This window comes from Cygnus atratus, chromosome 3, assembly GCF_013377495.2.
Source record: "Cygnus atratus isolate AKBS03 ecotype Queensland, Australia chromosome 3, CAtr_DNAZoo_HiC_assembly, whole genome shotgun sequence".
NCBI classification, from domain to species: Eukaryota; Metazoa; Chordata; class Aves; order Anseriformes; family Anatidae; genus Cygnus; species Cygnus atratus.
This window is the reverse complement of record NC_066364.1, coordinates 71329311-71354526: the sequence shown is the minus strand read 5'-3', so window position 1 is coordinate 71354526 and position 25216 is coordinate 71329311. Positions and strand designations below refer to the sequence as shown.

The 25216-nt window shown below is 46.7% G+C and overlaps 1 protein-coding gene across 2 annotated transcripts in view; it reads left to right on the top strand.

Annotated features, from left to right (window-relative positions):
* Positions 1–8614: 8614 nt before the first annotated feature.
* Positions 8615–25216, top strand: part of UTRN (utrophin) — a 370686-nt gene continuing 354084 nt past the window's right edge. Inside the window, exons 1-2 of one of the 2 annotated variants that reach the window (XM_050709839.1) lie at positions 8615–8726; positions 9072–9202. In XM_050709839.1, coding sequence (XP_050565796.1) covers positions 9124–9202 — 79 coding nt within the window. In that variant the 5' untranslated portion in view covers positions 8615–8726; positions 9072–9123. Of the gene's footprint in view, positions 8818–9071; positions 9203–25216 lie in introns of both variants that reach the window. The other variant, XM_035538805.2, reaches the window with a different exon arrangement.

Genomic DNA, 25216 nt, shown 5'->3' with positions numbered 1-25216 from the left:
CAAATGAATCATCTATTGTTTAAGGTGAGCAGGATGTCTTAATGGCATATAAATTCAGAACCATGATCTTTAAGCGTTAGGTTTGTATTTTGACCTGCTGTAGCTACAATTTATGTCCGAGGAGGTACAAAGAAGAAATACGACATAAAGCCTGGCTGACCTGCAATGATAACCAAGACAATTGCATCCTTACTGGTATTATGCGTGGCTCTTTGTGTAACTGTAGCACGGAGGAGTCACATTCTTTGGCATCAGAGGTGCTAGTCCTGCTTAAACACAGCACTGAAACTGCCCAAAGCTTTTATCTGACAAGAAGTAACAAATGGAGGTAGGTAGTGGAGCGCAAGGAGGTGAAGAACTGCTCATCTGTCTGGTTTTCCGGTTGTATCAGCTGGCCCTGTAAGGCTGCTCCTGCTCCTGGTGAACCTTGCTGCAGGCAAACCTGGAGGCTGTCTCACTTGCAGCACCTCTCCCTCACTATTTGTCACCATGGCAGGCTCTGGCCACTGTGTTACATCCATTTTGGGGCCTACTGTCTCATTCCTAACTGGAATATTTTATTTGTTCTCTGTGTGTTGCATTAAGAACACATAACTGGGGCTTCACTGGTTCTTTTTGGCAAAGAGACTCCTTTGGGCTCAGCAGTGCACTGAAAAGGCAACCAAGGTTTTTGCCTCTCTCTTTTTAGAGCGGGACATACAGGAGCAGTCAGGCACCTCATTCCACACTCAAAATAGCAAAGCTTTTTCCGTGGAAAAGTAAACTCACCCAATTCCTGAGGGAAGAACGACTACTAAATAGTACCGTGTGGACTTCAGTACCATGCATACAACTGCGAGGACAAGCTTCAAGGTACAAAAGGATGAATTTAAAGGTTGCTTAAGAAAAAGTCAGTGGAGTGAAAGCATCCAGTTAATAAGAAAAAAGATACATTTGATGCTTTCTCATTTCCCCTGCCTCCCTCCCTCCCTCCCTCCCTCTCTCTCACTGCAAAAACAGCTCAGTCCTGCTCCAACCCCTCGTTTTGAGGGCAGCACAATCCAGTGCTGCTTTTTACCCTTTTCTGTGCCTGCTGTTGTCCTACTGGTGCCTTTTCTTCAAACTGCTGCCAGCACCACCACGTTGGCTGAAGGTGGGTTGAGGCAGGATCGGCTGCGCTGGGAAGGCAGAAGCACACATGGGTGGGGACATAGGGGCCCTGGCTCAAATGAGAGGTCTGCATGCTCTTTGAGTCCCACCCAGGGACTCGGGATTTAATGCATGCAGATGTTTTAAACAAGCACAGTGATGAAAGGCAGGGGGTGAACCTGCAGGGCTCCTCGCTGAGAACTGGGCTGCTGCGGTCAGTAACTTCAGTGACACTCTCCCATGAGCATCTGCACCCATAGCTCACTGTAGATTCACTTAAACCTGTTTTTTTTTTTTTTCTACTGCAGCTACCTACTTCACATCCCTTGTCAGGGCCATTTCTGTTCTGATGCTGCCAAAACATTGCCAGCTGGTGATTGCTATTCAGGGCAAGGATGGATGATTTTATATTTCATAACAAATATTTCACAAGATTTGCTAAAATTAACTTTTGTTCCCAGCTAGTTTTCCTAATTGTACAATTACTTTACTGATGTATTTTTTTCCATGTCTGCAGCATCGTATTTCAGACTAGATTTAAACTCTGAATATGCCAGGCTCGGATACGTTTGCATTTTAAGCATACATTCGTCCTGACAGTGGTTGCATTTGCTAGATGACATTCAGAGAGGTTTAAAACATCCCTTCTGCACTGGCCCAGACACTCGCTCTCGGGGCGAGGGCCTTGGCTGCTCCGTGTTTACATACTGTCTAGCGCAATGGCACTGCTCCCGGCTGAGCCCTTTGGTACTACTGTGCTATAAATAACACAGCCCTCGTGTACCTGGCAAATGTTTTTGAGCTTACTCTCTAAGTGCTTCAAGCATAAGTGCTTGGATATTACGTTACAATTATGTTTTAATGGCATAGCATAGTGGACGCTGTAAGAAGAATCTGGATCTTACGTGCTTGGAAAGTTCTTTGAATGTGCCGGTGAGACTTTATTTCCTCAGATGCTAAGTGCAAGTTCTTTCCTCGCAAGGACAAACGCTAGCATTGTTCCCTTTTCAAACAGTTGGCCTCTGTGTGTCACCTCCAGTTAGATACAGCAGTGATGCATTAAGGTTTTTTTTTGTGCTTCCCTCATTTTCTTTTGAAAAAAACCCCCAAAAAGGCCTTTTTCAGAGTAGGAAAATTGTTTAAATCATCTTTTCATTCAGTTTTGTGGTCTCTTTCTTCATTTCAGTGATTAAGGACTTGGCAGGGCTGGCCTTCTTTTTTGGTTTGGAAGATAGCTATGGTTTGGAACATCCCAAAATAAATGACGTCCAAAAGTTTCCTCTTTGTCTGCTGTGATTTCAAAGCAATTTTCATAGCTCAGTTCGGGACTGCCTAATAGGAGAAAATGGAACGATAATTACTGCCCGCAGAGATTCCGGCACAGCAGTTATTTAACTAGCTGCAAAATAATTTAAGGAACCGACAAACGTCTCTTAGAAAAACCCTAATTCCCTGAAGAGCTACAGACTTTGAGCCAGACCCGTCACTTGAGCTGGGCACACAGCTCCCGGTGCAGGGGGGGCAATGTGCCAGTGGGGGAAGAGCAAGCGCGGCCCTCGCAGGCCTGCTCGGCCCAGGTGTGAACCTTGTGCCCACCCGGCTTGTCCGGAGAGCTGGGTGGCACGGCTCCTGCAGAGCAGACCCTTCCAAACTCTCCCAATGACACAAATTGGCCTGCTCGTTCCTCTGTGAAGCCCGCAGCGCGCACTGCTTCATCCCTCAGTCTCGGGCCTGGCCTCGCACCACAGGCACAAAGCGGCCCTGAGGGAGCAGGCGGCCTGCAGGTGTAGCCACAGGGAAACAAGGTGCTGCGAAATAAACTCCTAACTAAATTAGTTTCTGACTATAAAATGAGACTTGATTTATTCCATCGGCTAAAGAGGGGCATTCATTTGCTCAGAATTAAAAATTTATATAGGCATTCGTAATGTCCAGTTCTAATGTTATCGTGGTCACTGTATTTTAGTTAAAAGCCCAAATCCTTGTCATTTCAATGAAAACAAAAAAAATTTCAAGGCCAGGCTGAACAAAGTTCAAAGCCAGGCTGGATGGGGCCCTGGCAAACCTGATATAGTGGGTGGCATCCCTGCCTATAGCAGGGGGGTTGGAATTAGATGATCTTTAAGGTCCCTTCCAGCCCAAGCCATTCTATGATTCTATGATATCAGTTGTAATAATTAAAAGTTATTTGGACTTTCAGTACATTAACAAAACTACCTGTTTTGAAAGTATAAGGCTAATCATAGTTGTGTGAACCCATAGAGAGTCAGTGAAGAGCGAGGCTCTCTGAAGGGTCGGAGGGCATGCCTGCAGTGGCAGACATGGCAAAACCCAGTCACACCTTCCCCTTGCTCTATGCTGTCCATCCGCGGTCTGGAGGCCACATCTGTGACCATTTCTTCGGGGCTGCGAGGGCACAGCTTTGTAGCTTCTGGCCTGCAGCTGCCCTGCAGCTGGAGAGGTGAGTGCCCAAGAATTCCCAGCCTGGCTTTTGGCTCACTCTTGGTGACCACCTGTGTCCTCCTGTGGCTGAGGGGTAGGAGCCACAGACTGCTGAGTGCAGTCGGGGCAAGGTTAGGATCTGATGGGAAGTGCTGAGTAGGTGGGAAGGTGGGACGTGCCATTGCCAGCACTGCCTTCTTGATGGTGCTTTTGGTGGTCGCAGTGTGCCACAATCCCGGTACGGAAGTTAATGAACAGTATTTTTCAGCAGGGAGAGATTTTATTAACACTTAAACGATCTTGTATGTAATATCACAAATACTTTATCTGATCAGAGAACTTCTTAAGGGGTCAAGTACAAAACATTCACTTTGGTCGTTTAACAGGATACAGCACAGAAATAGTGACATATACCTGATTATTTGGTCTAAAGTGAGGCAAACATGAAAAAACTATGATCATTTGTGAAAAAATGTTTGCTGCATTTCACTTTATAAAGTTGGTTTGTTTTCATTCCATGTTGGGAGGATTCATAGAGTAGTTGAGTTACTTTTTAAGTTTTCTATTGAATATACTTCATCTTCTCTCACTGCCTACCCTTGGAAAAACAAACAAAAACAAACAAACAAAAAACCAAAAAAAACCAAAAACAAACAAACAAAAAACACATTTACAGAGAAACACCCTGTCCACATTTTCCACCGATAACTATTTTTGCAGAGTGGTGAGTGCTTTCCTTTTGAAAACATTTCCAAATCGTCTTTGTCCAACCATTTTATTTTTTCATTGAGTAAATAATGCCTCTATGATGGAACATGTTATTTGTGAGCCAAGAGTGAACCAAGTTAGTGCAAAAATGAAGCAAGTTCCCCCAGTTTCTATGTTGCGTTAACACAGGAGTCCTGCTTCCTATTTTAACCACTGATAAACTAGTTTAAAAACTGTACTTATTCTGGAGTTGTAAAAGCATCATGCATTTACTTGTCTGACCACTAAACAAACCTGTGCTGATACGTAGCGCGGGCTATTCAAGTGAGGATGGAGCAGCACTCGAAAAATAACCAGGAGCAAAAGACTAAATAAATAATCAGAAAACGATTTGTACGAAGAGTGACTTTGACTAACAACTTTCACCTGCCCTTGCAGACTGTGGCAGCATGATGTTGACCAAAGGTTCCGGTCCTGGTCCTGCACAGGCATTTTTGATGATGGTGGTTTTCTGCTGCGGTTTAGAGAGTTATGTTGGGAGGGTAAATTGATTACTATAATTGTTCATTAATGCACTCTTGTTTAATGTACTTTTAGGGGTTATAGCCTTTGGAATGATGATAAATTATGGTAGCTTCAATTAATGTCATGCAGTTAAAGGGATGTCAGCATTTCTATTAAGACAGTGTAATTTTCTGGGGTTTTATAATGAAGGAATAAAAAATTGCTGAAACTTAAGGTACTAGGTTCCAGAGTACTTTATGCACACAATATTCCCCCATATCTGATCTAATCAATAGATATATCGAATCTAATGAGATAAAAATAGAGCAGAGAGAATCTTCTGAAGATGCACATCCCGACTCAAGGAAATGGAAATACCCCCATGCGAATGGTCCAGGGGCAGCCAGAGGAAGGTATGGTGGTACAGGTGACAGGCATTCTGCTTGGTGGACATCCTACAGCCAGGCCTGCTCCATTTTTTGGGTTGCCTGCTGCCTGCTCCCCCTGCCCACACCTTTCCTTTCCATCCCGGGTGCTTCCTGATGGGCAGTTGGCTATCTGTGGCCGAACCATCCCAAATTTCATCACGAAATGCATCTGGACCCCGCCATAGGGCAGCTGTGAAGAAGTGAGGTTGTGCCACGTCTCCATTACCTACTGGGCAAAGAGAGGAGGAGAGTGCTGCCTTCCTCACTGCAGCCCCTCCGCTGGCAGAGGAGCCTCTAGGTTTGCTGGGAGCAGGGGCGGTGGGGCCCAGGGTCAGGGTGGATGCCCAGGGCTGCTCCACATCCGCATTTCTGGCAGGCCCTGGTAATAATGGTGAGCAGGAGCAGTGGAAAAAGTGACACAACAAAAATACATTAAATATTAACAAGATGGGTGATACGGAGGAGCTCTGAGGGAGCTTATACACAAAAGCGGATGAGGTTCAACTAAAAGCATGCAATCTAATGTTAAAATGAAAATCTCCAACTAAGGAAGTGAGGGAAAAATATGCTTTGACTACCTTTAAAAATCGTGCTAGGGCTGATTTTCAGTATTTCAGTTTCAGATAATTAGTTGAACAATAAAGAGAATTCTCAAGCACTTGGATTACAGCAAAAGGGAGGAAAAGGAACAAGCTAAGCGTGGCTGAGTTCTTTGAAAGATACCGCTACAGGAGTCAGAGATAAAACCAACCCAAGCTTTTATTAAAAAAAAAATGATAATTTTCCTCACAAGAGGAACATACAGAGAGAATTTTATTTTTTATTGAATATGTCTTTCTATAGTTTTTTCCCCCTCAGATGAGAGGTAATGAAAATAGCAAGGGACTTGCACTAACTGGTTAGCACGGTGCGTCAGTGCCGAGGCACCGAAGAGCTGTTACTTCGCTTCAGATGCGAGTTCTGCAGGAAAATGTCTGCTGGTGACTGTGTGCCAGGTCTGCTAACTGGGAGTGAGGACATGCCGGGATACGCAGAAACGGATGATAAAGGGACAGTCTCCTGACAGAGCAATCCATTTGGTATCTCGTGCCTTCCTGAATATAGAATGGTTTTCTGAAATCATGACAAAACACTGATGTATGAGTACATGCATTATTACAGCAGTCAATCTCAAGGTAATGAGATACATGAAATTCTTGGTTATAGAAATCCTATCAATTACGGGTGCTTTCTGAAAATAGAAACACCGACAGCAAAGACAAGGAGCCAAGGTAAGATGAGCTCAGAGCCTCACGACTCCGTTGTTTCCATGCATTAAGGAATAAGGTGTTTATTTACTTTGGTCAAAGTTCAAGGGCTCTACATCTTCTCAGCCTGTTTCTTCACAGTTTCTTTTTCTGTATTCCCTTGTCTCTCCCTTCTTAACGTTGTCTAAGGGCTTCAGGGATTTTTCCTGTATTTTCCTAATTTATTCTGCGTTATACAAACAGGTAAACTGTGCTGCACAATCCACACGATATTAATGGTCTGCAGCAACCAAGACATTTGTAGATGAATGTAGGTTTGAGAAATATGACCCAGTGGAGACTTTGTTGTTTGACATTAACAGTGTGCCAGTCATTATTTTCTAATTCCACCAACCACCGGAATACAAAATTAGAGAGACCTAAAGCATGCACATGTACAGAGTATTAAAGACTAGGTTGTGTTTTTTTTTTTTTATCTTGATGGACTTGTGCCTTAAAACCCAGATATAAAAATTATAGCCTTTGCATTGGGAAGCCTGCAGTCTAAGTAACTAGCTCAGAAAATTCAGACTTTGATCAGCAGCAGAGTGAGCACTGCTGTGGAAAGAGGCATGTCTGAAACACACCAAGAAAAAACCACTCCGCTGCTGCCCCGAGGTAGCGTTCAGTCTCGTTACTCCATCGCCTTTCTGCTGGCACTCCAGTTCAAAGCAGAAAATGATGCTACTTCACTCTGAACCAGAACAGGGAAAAAAAAAAAAAAAAAGGAAATGCTATCGGGTTGAACTAAAATGTGTTTCTTTTATTGAAATAATTTGTAGGTGCTTTCGGGGTGAGCATATACAGCTCAGGACCTTGGGCGTACAAGCAGAGTTGTGAAACGGGACACAGCCGCTTCCTCCTGCAGCTGAGCAGCGTGCCTGCAGCTTTTAGCACCCGGCTTCGTGGCAGCACCCGCGGTCACCTCTGCAAACTGCCTGACCCCTGCCTGCCACGCAGGAGGGCCTTCCTCCCTCTCGGCTGTTCCTTGCAATGGCCGAGGCGGTGCGGAGCCTTGGGATCGCCCAAGATCAGCAGGTGGTCTGGCGAAAAGCACCAGAAGTGGTGTTTCTCACCGGCGCTGGCTCTTGGGCGGTGCTGGGTTATACAGAGGCGTACATTTGTCCTTGCCTTCTGGGATGACCTGCCTCAGGAGCAGCCGGGTTGTATCTGGATCCCGGAGCCCCAGCATTCACGTATTTTTCACCACTGGGAATTGAACATGGGGCACTGCCTTGGTTAGGCACCAGTTCTCGTGGGCAGGTTTGTGGTGTTCGCCACCGGTGACCTGCAGCCACAGCGGGTTTGGCACCAAGGTTGGCACCGCCGTGGTGGCCGTGTGCGTGAGGAGCAGGAGGGAGCGCAGACCGTGGTTGGGCAGTGTGGGCCACGGTGCAGTGGCTGGCTGGTACCATGTCACTGCAGAGACTACTGGATAAGCACGACCGGCTGTCTGCATCTCCTGGGCTCATCCAAAGGGCAAAAACCTGCCAGATTGTCCAGGAGACCCCCTCTGGGACACAGGGCAGTATGTCCCAGTCAGTCACACACGTGCTGCACAGGCAAAATGACCAAAGGCTGAGGAAAAAAAACGGTTAAATACGAATTTACAGATAGCTTTACTTGCTTGTGCGAGGTGTTTTTTTTTTTTTCCTTTGGGAGAAATGGGGAAGTGTGGGCGAGTATCGCAGCCAGCTCGGGCTACAACACACACGCCAATGGCTTATTGCCGATACCGCACCGCTCGGGAAGGCAGCGCACCGCTAGCAAGAGCGGCGGGGGAACACGGCCCTGCTGCCGCCCCTGCGGCCAGCCACAGCCCGGCCGGGCGAACGGCGGTGCCAGGACCCGCCTTACCCGGGCACGGCGGCGCTCGGCGCCCGGAGGCGGCGGCGGGACGGGACGGGACGGGACGGGACGGGACGGGGCGGGACGGGGCGGGGCGGGGCGGCCCCGGCGGTGCCCAGAGGCGGAGCGGAGCCGCCCCGCCCCAGCCGTGCCGTGCCGCGCCTCCCGCTCCCCACCCGCCCCCTCGGAGGAGCGGCCGCGCGGCTCCGCAGCTCGGCGCCGGCCCCGGCTAACAAAGGGGCTGCGGGGCCGGGGCGGGGCCGGGCGGAGGCGGAGGCGGAGGAGGAGGAGGAGGAGAGGCAGCGGCGGCTCGCACAAAAAGTTGTGGGGGGGAGGAGCCGCCGCGGGGAGCGGGGCCGCCTCCCGCCGCCGTGTCCGAGGGGTGAGTGGCGGCTCGGCTCGGCTCGGCTCGGCTCGGCTCGGCTCGGCTCGGCTCGGCTCGGCTCGGCTCGGCTCGGGACGGCACGGACAAAGTTTGTTCCCCGACGTGGCGGGGGGGAGCGGCGGTGCCCGCGGCTCGGGGCACCTGCGGGGCGGGCCGGGCCGCGGGAGCGGGGCCGGGCCGGGCGGGGCCGCCGGGCTGCCTGCGCCGCCGCCGGGGTGCCCGAGGGCGGGCGGCGCCTCCGCGGCTCCGGTCCCCGCCGGGGGGTGGGAGCTCGGCGGCCCGGTGCCGGGGACACCCGCGGCGGGACGGCGGGGTCACGGTGCCTCTGTGCTCCCCCGGCAGGTGCTGAGCGGGACCCATGGGAGCCCCCCGCCCGAGGGCGTAGGAGCCCGGCATGGCCCGCCTCGCCCGGCCGGAGGAAGGAGCCGGCGGGGCGCCCGGAGAGTTCAGCGACATCATCAAGTGCCGCTCGGGTAAGCTGCCCCCCGAGGCGCCCCACACGGGGCTCCCGACCCGGTGTGCCCTGTGCTGCGAGCCCGTGGTGGTGGCGGTGGTGGTATGATGGTCGTGGTGGCGGTGGTGGCGGCGGCGGAGCGCGCTCTCCCGCTCCTCTCTCTCCTTCCAACCCGGTGTTAGTCAAGTGTGCGTGTTTGGGACCCACCTCCTGCGTTGTGATTACCCCTGCTTTTGTAAATCACCACGCGCTCGGAGTGCTCTTATGCAACCTGGCGTTGGCAGCTCCCGTCTGCCTTCCCCAACGCTGGGAATGGCAGCGGCGGTGGCTGCCACGCCGCCCTGCCTGCTGACCAGGCGCCCCAACGTGAACTCGTGCCTTTCCTCCTTCGTATAGCACGGGGGGTCTACGGCTACCAGCTCAGGCACTTCCTCCTCGTGGAACAGATCTGAAGGTTACTGGAAAAATGTAAAAGCGTGCTTTTATTTTGTGGTACGTTGGAGTCTCGCTGAGGCGCTGACGGATGCTGGAGGGGCGAGGAGCCATCTACATCTTGGCAGTGGGAAGGTGGAGGGTTTATGGGCGCAGAAGTGAGTCGCGTAAACCTCAGCAGAAGTTTGTGGTACATCCAGAGCCTGGATGCTCACGTCTTTAGTTTCAAAGACCATCCATTCTCTCTTAAATGCGAAATGCTCTTGTTGTCAAGAAAAGGTTTTTCTTTGATATCTGGAAACCAGTAACACGTTTGCTTTAAAAAAAAAAATCCCATGCATTAAAAAAAAAGTAAGTTTTCCATTGCTGGTGATTTGATATGTCAGATGAAGCAGGATGCGGGTTTGAGTCCAAATCACACTGGTGTTTGCATAGTTCATTCTTAGACATCGTCTGTGTGAGGGATGAAACCTGTGGTGGATGGAGTCCTACTGTTCCAGAAATGCAATTTAGGAAACAGAAATGCTTTGTGGCTTTGAACCTTGAGTTCTGTAGTGCTTGTGTACTTTTTCTTCTGTTACTTTGAAACCTCTGGATGTGACTTTATTTGATAATAAACATGCAGTCAGAAACCTCTAAGGGCTTTGAGTTTGGGGGTAGCCTGTGGATGGATGGTGTGCCGATGCGTATGCGAGTACTACGCTTTTGTAGCCCGTCTGAGGAAACATGGCTGTATTTGAGGTTTTCCTTGGATGAACAGATTGTACAGCAACTTCTGTTGTTTGGGCTAGGGCAGACGATTGCAGCTCTCCCGTTGCAACCACTTTAACTTTCCTCTTCTCTCTTAATGAGAGAATTGTGTATATTCTGAGGCTGAGAAAGCTGAAAGACATGTGCATTAGACTAAAAACTGTGAGCAGAGATTGATCTTAAATAATTGATCTTTTAAAAATGATACACTGGCTTGGATCTGGTTGTGTGATTTCTTGAAGCTAATTACTGTGCTACATAGCTCGGATCTGAACCTTTCCCTACAAGTAAACCCGTGGGAGGGATTTCCTAATGAAAGGGCTGAAGTACCCATAGCGGTAAATTAAAGGATAGCTGTTGGGACTGGGGAAAATATTATAAGCTGTTTCCACTTTCCATAGGTATCTGGAAGAGAGAAAGTTTTCCCTTTTAAGTGTCAAAATGAGCAGAGTTCTTTGTTGCTGGGACGGCTTGTCTGGCATGGGATGCTATTTGCAGCATGACATGAGTACAGTAGGAGTTCTACCTTTGCACTTGCTGATATTTGGGGTATCTTGGGGTCAGTCTTGTTTCTGAGGGCACAGAGGGCTGGGCCAGACAAAGTTTATGTTCTCCACTTTACTTTCTTTTGTAATGGAAAATGAGGTGTCGGAGTTGTCCTTCTGTTTCTTGTCACGCTGTAAGCTTGTCACCAGCTGATGTGGGACATCTCTAGCAATGATTCAGGAGAGCATGCACATATACGTTTAAATTATTTTGTTATAGTTTTTTTGGGAAAACATGATTTGGAGTTCAAAAGTCTTTCAAAGGTATCCCTTAACAAAGAGTGGTTCTAGTAAAAATGTTTTTAAGTATTTGGACACAAATGTAAACTTTAGCAACCTGTCAAACTGAAAATACTGTCCCTTTTGTAGTTGTTGTTGCTTTAGCTATCTTGCTGTGGAGAACTGGGAAGCAGCTAGAAAGTCCTAAGGGTGGCAGAATTAATATGACGGTTGGTTACTGAAAACTTGGGCTTTGATCCAAAGTTACTCTTTGGAGAGTGTAAAAAGATGCGTGGAGTTTCGCTGCTGCTCAGGACTGTGCCCATCCATGCCTGATCTCATGAGCGGAACTGGCTGTGTAACTTTTTTCTTAATGACTTGTTACTGGAAAGCTGCCAGCATACCAGGAGAGGGATATAGCAGCAAATCTTCATTTTTCTATAGAGCAATCAAAATAAATTAACAATGGGTTGGGTTTTATGTATGTTACTTGTACAAAGAGAGCCTATGTCACAGGGTTTCATGGGTGGAAAAGTACTTTTGCAAGTATCTAATTCATCCTCGAGCAGAGAGGATGAAGGATAAAGTGCTTCTGAGCAGAGATCTTGTATGTTAGTTATTATGTTGAAAATACTTTCTTCTATATTGGTCAGCAGAACTTAAAGTGCCGCGTCCTGTAGCTGTTGTAAGCGATAAATGCTTGATTTCGGAAAGCAAGAGGATTGGCTTTACTCAGTGAGCTCACGGTTGTGACATGTGGTGCCACAGAGGGAGAGTAGGGCTTCCTTCTGTCACCCTGTTAGCCTTTTTATTATTTCCTGCTTATGATGTGGCTCTCCTCTAACTAGATAGATAGTGTTAAGGCAGATCTATGCGTAGAGGCAAGCGGTTTCGATGGCGCGTCTTGTGCGCTTCCACCAGGGCCCAGGGTGACCAGAGCTGCCCCTAAGATGGCCCCGGCGTTGCTCAGCCACCCATCCTGCTACAGCCTGGTGGTTCGGTGTGGCTGCTGCTCGCCCCCGTGTGCCTCTGCCACTTACGGGGCCTTCTGAAGGACATCTCCTGCGAGCAGGGGGTCGTCCCTCTCTGCAGCAGCTTTCGGGAAGGATTGCTGGGGGCTGATGGCCTTGCAGTGGTGAAAGCAGTGCTGTCAGCGCCGCGCTTGAAGAGCAGATGAATCTTTGCTGTGATTAATTATGGAGAAAAGAAGAAGTTGCTTAAAATCTGCCATGGTAGTTTGGAATGGCAATATATAATTAAACAGTAAGACATGACAGGAAAAACATTTCTGGAAGATTACCGTATGCCTCTGGTGCATTTTAAGATATGAGTTCCTGTCTAAATTGAGGGGAGCTTAATTCTCCTCATCTACCTTATGTTTTTAATTACAATAAATACGTTTGGCTCAGCGGCTGCTTTCAGAAAGTGTAACTTACTTTTGTAGTTCTCGGGCAAGGCTTCTGGGTAGCGCTGCTGTCTATCTGTCTGCACGAAGCAGTGCCAAACTGGCCGTCAGCTGCCAGGCCCAGAGACCTCTTGGTCTGTGGGCTCCCTGTGCTGCCTTTGGGGCTGGTTCCTTCGGCCCTGGCCCGCTGCCACCCAAGTGCTATGGCCCTTTGTGCTACCTCTCGGTTGTCACTTGGGCTCCGTCAGCAAGAAACGGCCGGGAACAACGGTGGCTGTTTAGGATCCGTCCCACGGACGCAGGCTGGGCGCAGCCGGTTTGCTGTCAGGTGAACTCTTCGTGGGTGTTTGTGCAGAGCGTGTGCAGGTGAGGTGATGGAGGCAAATGGCAAGGCTGTTGCTCCTCATTCCTAGCTGCGAAAATGAGCGTTTCTGGAAACAAACCTTTAGGTTGCCTCAGGCTGGCTCCTTCCTGTCATCTGTCGCCGCCTTGTCCCGAGTGGACAGATTGGGTGCTGCGATGAAGACAGTTCTGGGGTGACGCTAGCTTTTATGAAATGCAAGTATATACGTACCGGGCTGGTTTCTTCTAGTCTCTTGATTGGTGGGGAAAGAAATAACATATGCCGTTCCATGTGCTTGAAGCACGACTTTGCCTTGGAATAGAAAGCAAGGCTCCTCGGGGGAGAAAAGAAACCAACCCTAAACCATAAAAGCAACCCATTGATTTGCGTGTGCTCTGCCAGGAAATGAAGAAATAACCCTGGGCAGGAGCTGCTACGTGAGGCGCTGCCTGTAGTGGTTTAAGTGGGATGCTACAGCAGGGAGAGGCGGCTGCTGGTGATGAGGGCCCCCCTGGTGCTGCAGATCCCTTTGGGAGGGGGTGCCCGTGAAGACCAGCAGACACAGGTCAATTAATAACCATGGCCACCTCCTCTGACACCCCTCCAGCCCAGGGAGCTGGAGAAGATGGGAGAAGCTCATGCGGTCCGAGGAAAATAGTTTAATGCACAAAGAAATTCGCAGTGTTCACAGCACTGGGCAGCTCGGCAAAGATTTAGCCGTGTCTCTGCAATGGCTCATCATCTCCCTGCCTCTCCTTGGATGTTCCTCCTGTCTGTGGTGCGACTCTTGCAGCTGGGATGAGTAGGGCAGTGTTTGCATTAACAACTTCTGCATACGAAGAAATGGGGAGAGAGACTGATATATGTAATTCAGCGTACGTGTAGAGTTGCAAAGGGAAAAGCACGTGGAATAAACCCCAACGGAGCCTGCTTTGTTTTGGGACGGTGCAGGTGCTCTGCTGCAGGTAGCCGCGTGGATTTGCCCACACAGAGCCTGCATGATCAGCTCCTCTTGTGATGTGCGGTGTCACTCCTTTGAAGAAAAACACCCCATTAGAAGAGTGCAGCACCAACCTTGGGAGCAGAGATGCTCATAGCCCAAAGCTGGGGAGAACTGCATTTAGTTTGGATGGCTTAATAACAGCCTGAAGAGTGAATAATAGGGTTTAAACATTGTGAGGTGGGAGGGAGGAGTTCCATTCTCTGACTGTTTATTGTGTTGATGAAAAAATAAGTTTTAGTGCTCCCTAGTTTGTCAGAAGTCTGCTTTATGTCTTCTTCCCTTCCCCCGTTGTGTCTCTGGAATTAAATGAGGAAGCAAGCTGAGCTGTAATTTTGGAAAGTGACTGTATATCCTCAGAAGAAAGCTGGGAGTTTTAAAGGTAGTGACAAAAATAACAGGCTAAGTAAATAGAAGGGCCCTCTGGCATCTGTGGATTTGACAGAAAACAATGATATTGTTCTCTTGCAAACCATAGTTTTGGGAGTGAAGCAAGCATTGACTCCCTGCTTATCAACAGGGCTGCATCTAACATAGTGGCCTTCTCTGAAGGTTTCCTTATGCTTGGAAGGGCTGTGACCAATCTTTAGTAATTTACGTGTTTAGATATGAATTAACCTGTCGAATGTGTGGGAGAGATGCATTAACTGTGCTGAGTTGCTTGAGAAGATAACTTGAGCATCGTCTGGACTTGTTGGGAAGTTTCTCTTAAAACTGTAAATATGCTGCTCCCGTGAAAAAGCAGCATTCTCTGTTTGTTGGGCTGTTTTTCAGGGGTGGGGGTCTCCCATTGCATGTGGTGAAGCACTGCTGAGTCGTCAGCTGGTAGGAGATGTGGTGGCTGCGTGTTGGGGTAACAGAGGAGCAACTTCCATCAGAAATACTGGATGCACGTTAGTAGGAGGCTGTGTGGCTAAATGACAGAGATTGATGTGCTCTCTTAATGTTGTTTTGCTGATCAGTATAGGGAATGGGCAGCAATACTTTTCAGCCAGATGATACTGGTAACAGAGGTCCCTTTGGGACTTTGACACCTCTTCCTCTTGCCTTGTGGAAAACAGAAATAGGACCCACCATCCAAAAACTGTGTTTCCTAATGGCTTTGTAGAGGAATTCAACATGTATATGGACAGTCACTGGCTCATGCATTTAACTGTGAAGAAACGTGCACTTAAGCCATGAAACAACATACTTTGATGGGTCTGTGTAATACATTTCAAGTAGTTTCAGTTAATTCATTTGTACTCTGCTTTTACTGCCTAGCATTAAATGTGGGTTTTGCTCCTTTCCCAGTTTAGACTGTGGCAGAGGACCAAAGGTGGAATGTGCTCCTAACATACAATGTTACAAATTATTGATTGGAGAAAGTGGTGTGATGTGTAAGTTCTGAAGTGCTTTGCTAGATTTTCTTTTTTTAATTGCTGTTGAATTGCCACACTGTCCTGGATGAACGAGGAGCAGCACCCTGCGCATGAATAACGAATGGAGGAGATTTATTTGAACACTTTGAGATCAGGCTTGGTATAGGGTGAAGCCTTTTGGTTTCCATATTACTTTAATAGTTACAATATAAAATGTGATTATGTTAAAAGAAGAGAATAAGTGAAGTAGTATTTAAACGCCAATAGACCAAGACCTTTCTATTTCTTCTTTCTAGGCTTTTACTTCTGTTATGGCTTAATAATGAACAACAGCTATGGTCAGCACAAATCATTTCCTAAGAGTTCAGCGCTCTCTCTCTTTCGGTTTCTACACGTACATCTTGTTCCTGGATGCAGCTTCTTGTGGAGCTTCAAGGGGACACGTTTTGTTCATGCGGTGCCTCTTTCTTGAGAGAAGACTTTGTGCAAGCCGAAAGTCTGGTAGCTTTCTTCTGAATATAGTTTTGCTGTTTGGGCGGTGGTGTGTAATCCTTCTGCTTTGAATGCTTTTCCTCTGTGCTCAGGAATTTTTCTCTTGGACCTGGCTGTAGTCCCCAATTTGGAGCTTGCTGGTTTGATTTTAAAAAAAACAAAACCACAGCTTTTTAGAAACATAATTTTAGTCTATTTTTAGTGAACTTAATGCACTGATCAGTAGGAGTAGAGTTTATTCAACTTAATCCGGGAGTTTTTACAGGTCACAGTACAGAAGTGCAGTGTTCACTCTGGCCTTTCTACTCAAAAAGCACTTGCACACTTTATGGTCTGTGCAGAGCCATCTGTCTGGTGGGCTGTCAGAGGAGCGTGGTGCCCAGCTCCTGGTGGTCAAAGACCCCACAAATGCACTAGGCTGCTTCAGGTGCCCCTTGGCTTGGGCACCAAGCCTGAGGAGAAGCTGCATTTCAAGGAGCTCCTCTGTGGTTTTGCCTCTGCTCTCGTCTCTTATTTATTTTGGCAATTTGAGTATTGTTTGAATATCAAGGTAATTCAGAACCAAGGGACCCTTTAGGAAGAAACAACCAAAATGACCCCAGACAAATACTGTATTGGTTCTCTGGGCATTTGTGAGCTTAAAGCCACGAAGGATACCACAGCTTCCGGGAGGTTATGTTGCTATCTCGATGAGAGAAATCGAGTGTTGATGGTCGTATCAGTATCAGTGTGGAAGTGAGCTTTATACTGAACCGCACAATCAGCACTTCCACGGTGGAACAGGGGAAAGAGGAAGGAAGAGCTCAGATGGGGTTGCTCCCCCTGTCATAAAAGTCATACCATGTTGTAAGGGATTTTTGTTAAAGGCCACTGAAACCTAATTGGAGTTCATTTTTCGTCCTGCCTTCTCCTTCTGAATGTTAGCAGCAGGTTCATTCCTGATTGCTGGAATATGAGCATTAAAGGAATGGCATTTCCTTGCTATCCTTACCTTTACTGAAGTGCTTTGCAGACCTTCTGTCGATGCTGGGCTCCTCGTGTGCTGCTGCCCTGCCAAGCCCTTCCTTCCCTGATCCTTTCGCATCAGTCAAGAGCGACTCATGAAAAATGTTGAGCAGGGATGTATTTTTACCAGATATACTCCAGCTCTGGTTAGACTGCTTCAAATGCCCAGGTGCCTGCCTCGTGCTGCTTTTTCTTCAGTTTGTGGGTGTTGCTTAATTGGTGGTGTCCATTTGCAGCAGGTTTCCACGTGGATGCTTTTCTAAGTCCTTTCTGATCCCAAGAAAGCTAAATCTGTGGAGACGTACGGAGCTGGTGAGGTGCAGGGGATGAGCAACTGCTGCATCAGTTGTGGCAGTGTTATTCAGTCCCACAGCAGAACCTCTCTATGATGACACCTCTTCAGAGTTGGACAAAACGCCTTTTTTACGCCAAAAGGATTAGTGCACTATCTGCATCTTTCTTCCACATTCAGGCGTGCATGGCGGGAGAGGGAGCGTGAGCTCCTGCCACGAGGCCTCAGGACTGTCTTCCTGGGGTCTCTGTGTAGACCCTTCTCTAGAGAAGTGAGGCAGGGACCCGAGAAGAACCAAATTTCAGATTTTTGTTCTAAAGCAGCTCTTCCAAAATGTTTTCATTTAGCCTGTAGGGAAGTAAGTGGTTCTAAAACTTAAGAAACTTGAAGTTAATGAATTCCATGTGAGTTGTGCGTTGTTGTTCGCGTTTGCTTTAAGGGGGGAAATAACTTCCATAGTAGGTCATGAAGGCTATTTGGCTTTCCTAATCCTTACAAGCAAAAAAATAAAAACAATAAAAAAGAAACCTGACTGTTCTTGGAGGCCTTCTGCTCTACCTGTAAAATGCTGGAGAGGGTTTCCTGTCGCTGTGTGGTAATAACCTCCTTTCAGCAGGCAGCGTTAAATATTTAATCGTCGTTTAAGGATAGTAGTTACTGTGCTTGCATACTGACTAACAGTATTGGGTGTGTTCATCTCCACAAAGAAAAGTCATAACCAACCCCTTTTGATTAAATGTATATATGTTTATCTTCCTAACTGAAAATCTGAAAATTCTTTGGTTTAAAATACCACTTAATTTTGAGCGATGCGAACAATGTGGGGTGTGACAGAGCTCTTTGCATGCCATAAGGTACCATAATTGAGAAGAAAGGAAGCTGGATTAATTTTTACACACCTTAGCTTCCCTTAAGTGAGGAGACAGCAGTTACCTGTTGGTCTCATGAAGTGGGTGGGCTTTGGTGGATGATCACCCCCAGATTGCCTGCAGTCAGAGTTCATTTTGGCACTTACACCTGAAGTGGGAGATGTATTCCCTCTCAGGTAAACTGAACCCTGTGCCAGAAATGCAGTGGGAAAAGTGAGGTCCTGTGGTCTGGCCTGCCTGAGTCATGTAGTAGGACAGTCTTGGTGGCAGTGTGTGCTGTCCTCAGGTGTCACACACTGCAGGACAAGCAGCCTCCAGAAGAGACGGGCTGAATTAGAAGAACATGAACCATGCAGAAGCAAGCTCTTTTCTCATCCATCTCCCACGAGCACTAGTGCTGGTTAACTACAAGCGGTGAAGCTGGGATATTTATACTTCTCAATTTTATTCCCCACGTTACAGCCGTAAGGTATGATAGTCTGGTATCTGCTCGAGTGTCTAAGCCTGCCTTGCTGTGTGCACCTGGTTGGGCTGGCAGAATCTGGAGTCGGAAGAAGATGCAAAATTGTTCTGGAGTTGAAATGTTGTATCCCAAAAAGGGATTTCCCTGCTCCTGCTTTTCAGGTGGCATCTCCTCTGCACTGTGGACAGAAAGCAATTTAATGGGATGGTTTAAAAATCTAGCGACGGGGTGGAAAAAGTCATAATACTCTTCACACTGCACTCTGCTGCCTCTCCCTCTTCATCTCCCTGACCTGGCGGGCATCTGCGGGGAGGAGGAAAAAGCCTCCCTCGAGGATTTGACTGCTGCTCCAGTTGTCTTTGCAGGGGATAATGCCGGTGAAGACCGAGTTGTTTGCCAAGAATCCGGTATGAATGTCTGTGTAGAGAAGGCTTCATGCAAAATGAGCTGAGGACAGTGACCATGTGGTCTAGACCAGAAAATATTTCAGGTACCTGATGAGAACTCGAGGACCCGGTGCTTCCAGGGCCAGTGGGTAGGGAAAGAGTCCTTAGCTGTCCACAAAGGACCTAAGTATCTTAAGGCATCATCCTCAAAACTTAATTGAATAGCTACAGGTTGCTGTTAAAGCATGCTGCCAGGTCGTTACGGTGTTGGTACGGAAGTGCTGAGCAGCTGGAGGAGCCTTGTCCTGCCTGCAGCCTGCGCAGCGTTCCTGCTCCTGCGTCATCCCGGCTGTCAGGCACACTGACCGATGTGCAGGTGTCACTTCTTCCAAAACAGTCTGAGGTGGGTGGGGGGAATTTGGGGTGGTGCCCATCTTTCCTGTAATTGCCTCTTAATTAGAGCCCTCGTGCTGACTTGTCGCTCTTGAAATGCCAGTCTGAATCTTCAAATGGTTTTGAACCACTGACCATTGCCCTAAGCACCAGGCAGGAGCGTAGGGTGAGCTGTGGCCACTTCCTTGCGCATTGCACAGCGAGAGGATGGGCCAGGAAGAATGTAAGGGACTGGAGAGCATTCAGGGCGTTTCGTAGTAAGTCAGGCACCAAATCCCAACACGCTCTGGGGGGAAAAGCGTTTGTATATATTTCTGCACTAGAGATGAACTGCTTAATGAATGTGTCTAAGACTTAAGGCCGAAAGAGGAGTCTTGAACCTTGTCCATCTGCTGAAGCTTGCATTGGGACATCAGTACCAAAATTTGGGGCTGAAAGATGCTGGTCTAAGTTGAAGAGCAGACTTGCAGCAAGCCTTTCCCAGGAGAAAGACATTGCAAGGTCATTAATCAAGAGCTAGAGAAGAGGAGCAGTGGTCTCCCTTTCCCTGCCAAAAATAAGACAACTGAACCAAACCCTTGTGTTGCTGGCATTAGCAGTCATCTGGCCACTGCTGCGGTTGGTGGCTGCAAGCACTTAGCATTACCATGATTAACAGCCCTTGTGTTGCAGGGGTGGCTGGCCTGTGTGCAGGAACAGCTCTCATACATTTCTGAACAGAAACCCAGTGCGGAGAAGAGGGATTTCGTTGTTGAAGTCGTTTGTCCCGGATGCGATAATGATCCTGAACTTCATACCAGTGTCAGACTCCAAGTGACTGAGGCGTCTTCAAAGACGAGGACCTTGGGGTTGTACATAGAGGAGCATTACATCACCAAGTAGATAACTATGGATCCTTTTGGCAAGAAAACAGAGCACGCGTTTGATACGAGGAGATGAGGGGGATGTGTTTGGAGAGCTGTTCCCAGGCTGGCCTGGTGCTGGTCAGTGAGCGCTGAGCCCTGGCACACGATGTGCGTAGTGCAGAGCTCGGTAGCTCGGGCCCTGTGGTGCTCTCGCATCCATCACTGAGCTTGGTGACTTGCTGGGGGAGGTTGCTGTCATCTGGGGCTCCTAAATTCCCCCCAGACTCATGCACTCGCACTTGCCGTGTCAGTCAGGGTGGCTGCAGGAGGTGCCAACACGCCAGTGGAGCACCTGCTCCAGGGCGCTCTGCCACTGCAGCTCCTGGCTCTTGCAGATACTCCAGCATTTCTCTTGAACCTGCCTTTTGCTTGTTCACTTGATGCTACACCTGAAATGAGGGGTTACTGGGTTAGGTCAGGGATAACTCTAGCGTGTAATCCCCACTTCTGAGGCAGAATAGACTTTCAGCAGGAGCTGGGGTGGTAGAGGCACATGTAATACCGAGCGGATTGCAGTTTCTGACTTTACAAGAAGAAAAAATAATTCAACCCCAATGCATCTGCTTTCTTCCAGGCAAAATATCACATGGGATGTAGCGGTTTGTTTGTTTGTTGACTGCATATGGTGTTGTTAGCACTGAAGAAGCTAGTGCGGAATCAGTGAAGGGTCCTACAAACCTTGACCTATCGTAAATATATCAGACTTGCTTTTGTTCTCCGTCTCCTTCCAGTATAAGGTTGCAGAAGTCCTGGGCTGTTACATTCATCCTTAAAGGGTTCAGTGGCCTTAGTTTAGATGATTAAATTCAGTTTGAGGATGAAGCCTGTGGTTGACAGTGAAGCCCTCTCTGAACTAGTCCAAATCTATTGAGCAGGTCCCTGGAGGAGACAGGAGCCATTGCAAATCTAGCCACTGGAGCTGGTTAGGAAAAAGTAATTCACACTGGGTGGTGTATTTGCATGGAGGCTTTGGTTTCAGTCTGATTTGGGCTGGAAAAAAAAAAAAGAGGTCTTGGAATATTCTGCCTTGGAAGTGCTGATGTGTCCTTTCCTCCATAGCACTGCCCCTGCTGCTGTCAGGAAAGGGGAGCTGGAATGGAGCAGAGACCATTAGCCAGGTGCTGAAAGCAGAGTCTCTATAATGCTCAGATAAAATGACTAACTGCTGAGAAATGTGTTGGTGTTTTGTTTTCCACACTGTTTTTTGCCACCTTTTGTTACAGGATCTTATTATTGGCCCTGTTGTCTCTGGCTTTAACTTATACTCACATACCCATATAATAAAAATACTTGAAATTGTAATCCTCAGTTGAACTCAATTTTCTTGCCTGGGGGAAGAAGGAAAGGGATAATTTTTTTTTTTTTGTGATGTAATGCACAATTGGAAGATGCTGGGCTGCTGTAGTGGTCATCTGAAACAAACTCATGTGGACTGGGACTGGTGCAACCTGATGCAGAAAGTATTCTGCATAATTTGATTTGTGTGGGTATGGGAAATGGGAAGGAGGAGAGAGATTGTGAAATGTTAACCCTTTGTACTTGTTTCTTACAGTTTAAGTTATTTTTTTTTTCTTAGTTCTTAGTTAATTCTTTTTTCTTAGTTCCTTATGTCCTCTAAACTGACACTTTTTTTTTCCTCCTTTATACCAAAATGCACACAATTATTTTTCTCCTCCTACTGACTGGAGGGCAGAAAAAGGGGTTTTGTTCCTTACAAGATATTATGTCTGCCTGGTATTCCCACTTGCAATAAGGCTCCTTTCATGCTGCTCCAGCACTCTGAAAGGACCTTCACTCGCTATCCTATTAAGAACCTCTTGTGCTGCCAGAGAAAATGTAAAGAGGCTGTAGACATTTGGGGCTCAACTCTCATCTACAGGACAATGAAGAGACGGAAATAATGCATTCTTGGCTGTCTTGAATTTAGCAGAGCCAAAAGGTTATCAGCTGGCAGAGTAGATGAGTTGTGATTATCACAACTTACGTTACTGGAAGTCTTTTAAAAAGCAGTTGAATTAATTATGTTTGATCTCGGTGAGAATCTGTGGCCGTTGAGGTGGATTTTAATCTGCGTCTATTATCTAGAATGCAGTGTTATAAGTAGGGAAAAATGATGTGTGTGAATTCTATAGGACTCTTCTCTTTATCTGCTTTGTGCCAGTATTGTGGCATACCTAGTAGAGAATATATTCTTTTTCCATTTCTTTTTCATCTGCTTCTCTTTGGATGAATAAATAGAACTCTGCTACTTTTTGGAGTCTTCAAGGTATCTTGTGAGCCTTTTTCAAAGAATGTCAAATTGTAAAATCTAATTTCAGTGAGAATTAGTATATGATATACAGTTTGCCCCTGCCAAATGAGGTGGACGTAGTTCAAGAGTTAAACCTCTTTTGTCAGGCTGTTTTCATGCACAACTTTTCAATTAATGCACAAAACAGGAACAATAAGGATTTTTCAGTGAAATTACTATTTTAAATAATGCAGCCTTTGGCTATCTTAAGCAAGGGATAGGTTTTCCTTACATGCAAACTTACTTCCCTAGTAGTCTTCAGACATCTTTTTTACCCGCTCTTGCAGGACAGGAGTAGAGCTGAGAACATGGGTGGGTCAGCCAGGTCACGTCTTCCAAAGTCATCCAGCTCATTACAATAATCATCCACTGTTTATTTAAATAGGCAACCTACTGCTATACAATTTCTGTGCAAAAAAGTCCTCTGTACTTTTTGCAAAGTAAGAGGAAGCAGCTTTAATTGCATCTCTGTAATAAAGGGTTATGCATTCATACAAGGTGAGTGATTTTTTCTTTGCTAAAAACTTAACAAGAGCTCATCCAGTGATCATAATTTGTCATTTTCATAATAAGCAGAACTAGTTAAACAAGTCCTCTCAGCTTTAAATAGCTTCTTAAAACCCTATTTCAAATTTCCTTATGTAGAATAAACAACTAAATTCAATATGAATAACTGCATTTAATTTTGAAAAAGATAATTTATTTTAAATTCCTGTGCAAGTAAGAAAATGTATGTATGCAAGAGTGACTGCTTTTAAAATGACAACCTCAAGAAAAAATATACTTATCTAATGTAAATCTAGGTGAAATAATAGTGGAAAACACCAATCTGGCATTGAGTTCTTTTGCTTTTTTATCTCTAAAATGATATTTTCCTCTTGACCATGGACAAAAAATGTGAAGAAAATGGCATCTGATCTTACATTTTTCCTTTATGATTACTCCACTTTCCCAGACTCTGTCTTGGTATAAAACAAACCCGTCCGTTCCCAAACTTATTTTAGCTTTGAAGCATGTGTAGTTCTTGACCTGGTGATCAGCTGTGGAGGATGTAGATGGCTATCTTTAGCTGTTGAGCTTCCATGTTTAGTTGTGATGTGATACTCTAAGCTCTCATGATGGTCTTCTGGTGGTTTTGTTAGTACTTGAGGGATTCTTGATGTACAGGGTGGTCACTTTTCCCTCTGTCCCTTTGTAAATATTCATATGGAAGCTCATTCTGACACACGTTTCAGGTCTCCTTTTGATTCATTGTTGGTAAAAGTGTGGAAGCAGTAGCTACTACACTGCGCCAAGTGGACTTTTATGTATGCTCCATCTCAAAGGAAAAATTTCACATTCCTACTTCACTCTAGGTAGCTAAAAAACTTGGCATAAAAGTGCCCTGGGCTGGCCAGTGTCACTTGCCCTCTTTTTTATTCCCTGCCCCACCCCCCCCCCACCCCCCCCCCCCCCCCATCACAGGGGGACTTTGCTGAATTCTCAGAAAAACGTGTACAACCTGATCTTGCAGGGAGCAGAGTTAGTGCAGTGAGCTGTGGTCGTGTGGCTACAGAATAGAGTATTGCCTTACGGCAGTCATTCAAGAATATCTTTGAATATTTATGTGGAGAATTAACACCATGGCATAGAAGAGGTTTGGCAGAAATTTCTTTAGGATCTTGCAGGCTGTTCCATGCAAAGTTAGTGGTTTCTTTGCAAAAGTACATATTTTATATGTGCACTTTTTTTAAATATGCTGAATAAGGATGTCTAGAGTTGAATCTGGCAATGTTTGATCCTGCAAAGGCATCTTGTGTTATGGATTGTCATTTATTCTGTCAGATCTTCAGTTTCTAAACTGCTTACGCAGGGGAAAAGCCTTGTACCTCCTCCAGTGGATATCTATGTTTCACTGAAATTCAAGTAGTCATATTAGAGACTCTTTAAAATAAAAGCATTTATTAAAGGCTTTTCATAAATTGCAAGTTGGTCTCAGCTGTGATAAATGTCCTTTGTTCTGTTCTGACTTGCTGGTGATATTAATGTGCTGGAGAAGGAGAGGCTCGCTCTTTCCAGTTCAAGTGAAATTTTTCATTTTGTGGAGAGGTTTGAGGAGCGCTCGCTTCCTTCCCCTAATTTTTTCAAGCTGACTTTCTTCTTCGAATGGCCTTGTTCTTCTGTGGCACCCTGCCCAGACCGAGGGGGGCCTGCACGAGGGCTGAGGGAGATCTCACTTCCAAGAGTAAAGCTTGGCAAACCTAGCAGCGTGGTGGAAATCATAAAAGTCAGGAGAACAGAGCTGGCTGTAAATAAAATAAGAATAAAGAAGGCATGATTTACAGTGTGGTGTTGCTGGGTAGAATTCCTGGGTTCAGAGATGGGGGAATGCCTCCATTTCAGCGCGTGAGTCACACCGGGCCTATTGCCCCGCTTCACCCAGCGGGTGCGAATGTGAGGGCCCGGCGCCATGCGAGGTTGAGGGAGGAGTGACCCATGTGGGCCTTCTCAGGTGGGAAGGGAGGGCTGGGCTCGGCCATCTGCAGGCAAGTAAATGTGTGACAGAAGGCTGGGATGTTGTACCCGCTGCCAGTCACTTCTTCATTAACCAGGCCTATGCAAATGAAACCTGGCCTGTTTAAAATTTAACCCCAAGTGACGATTCTCTGCGGGCTTTCTAGTCTGCAAGGGTCAGTGCTGATGCATTTCTACCTGTTCCCCATTTTTATGCTTGGAAAACTCTTCCAACTTAATACAAAAAGAACAATGCGGAATACAATGCACTTTCTACACCTAATATATCAATAATTCATCTTTTTTCAGTCTGAGTGCAGGTCTTTGGTTCCTTGGGTGAGTGACCCAGTATACTTTAAAGGCTGAATCTTTTCTTGACTGTGTTCTTCA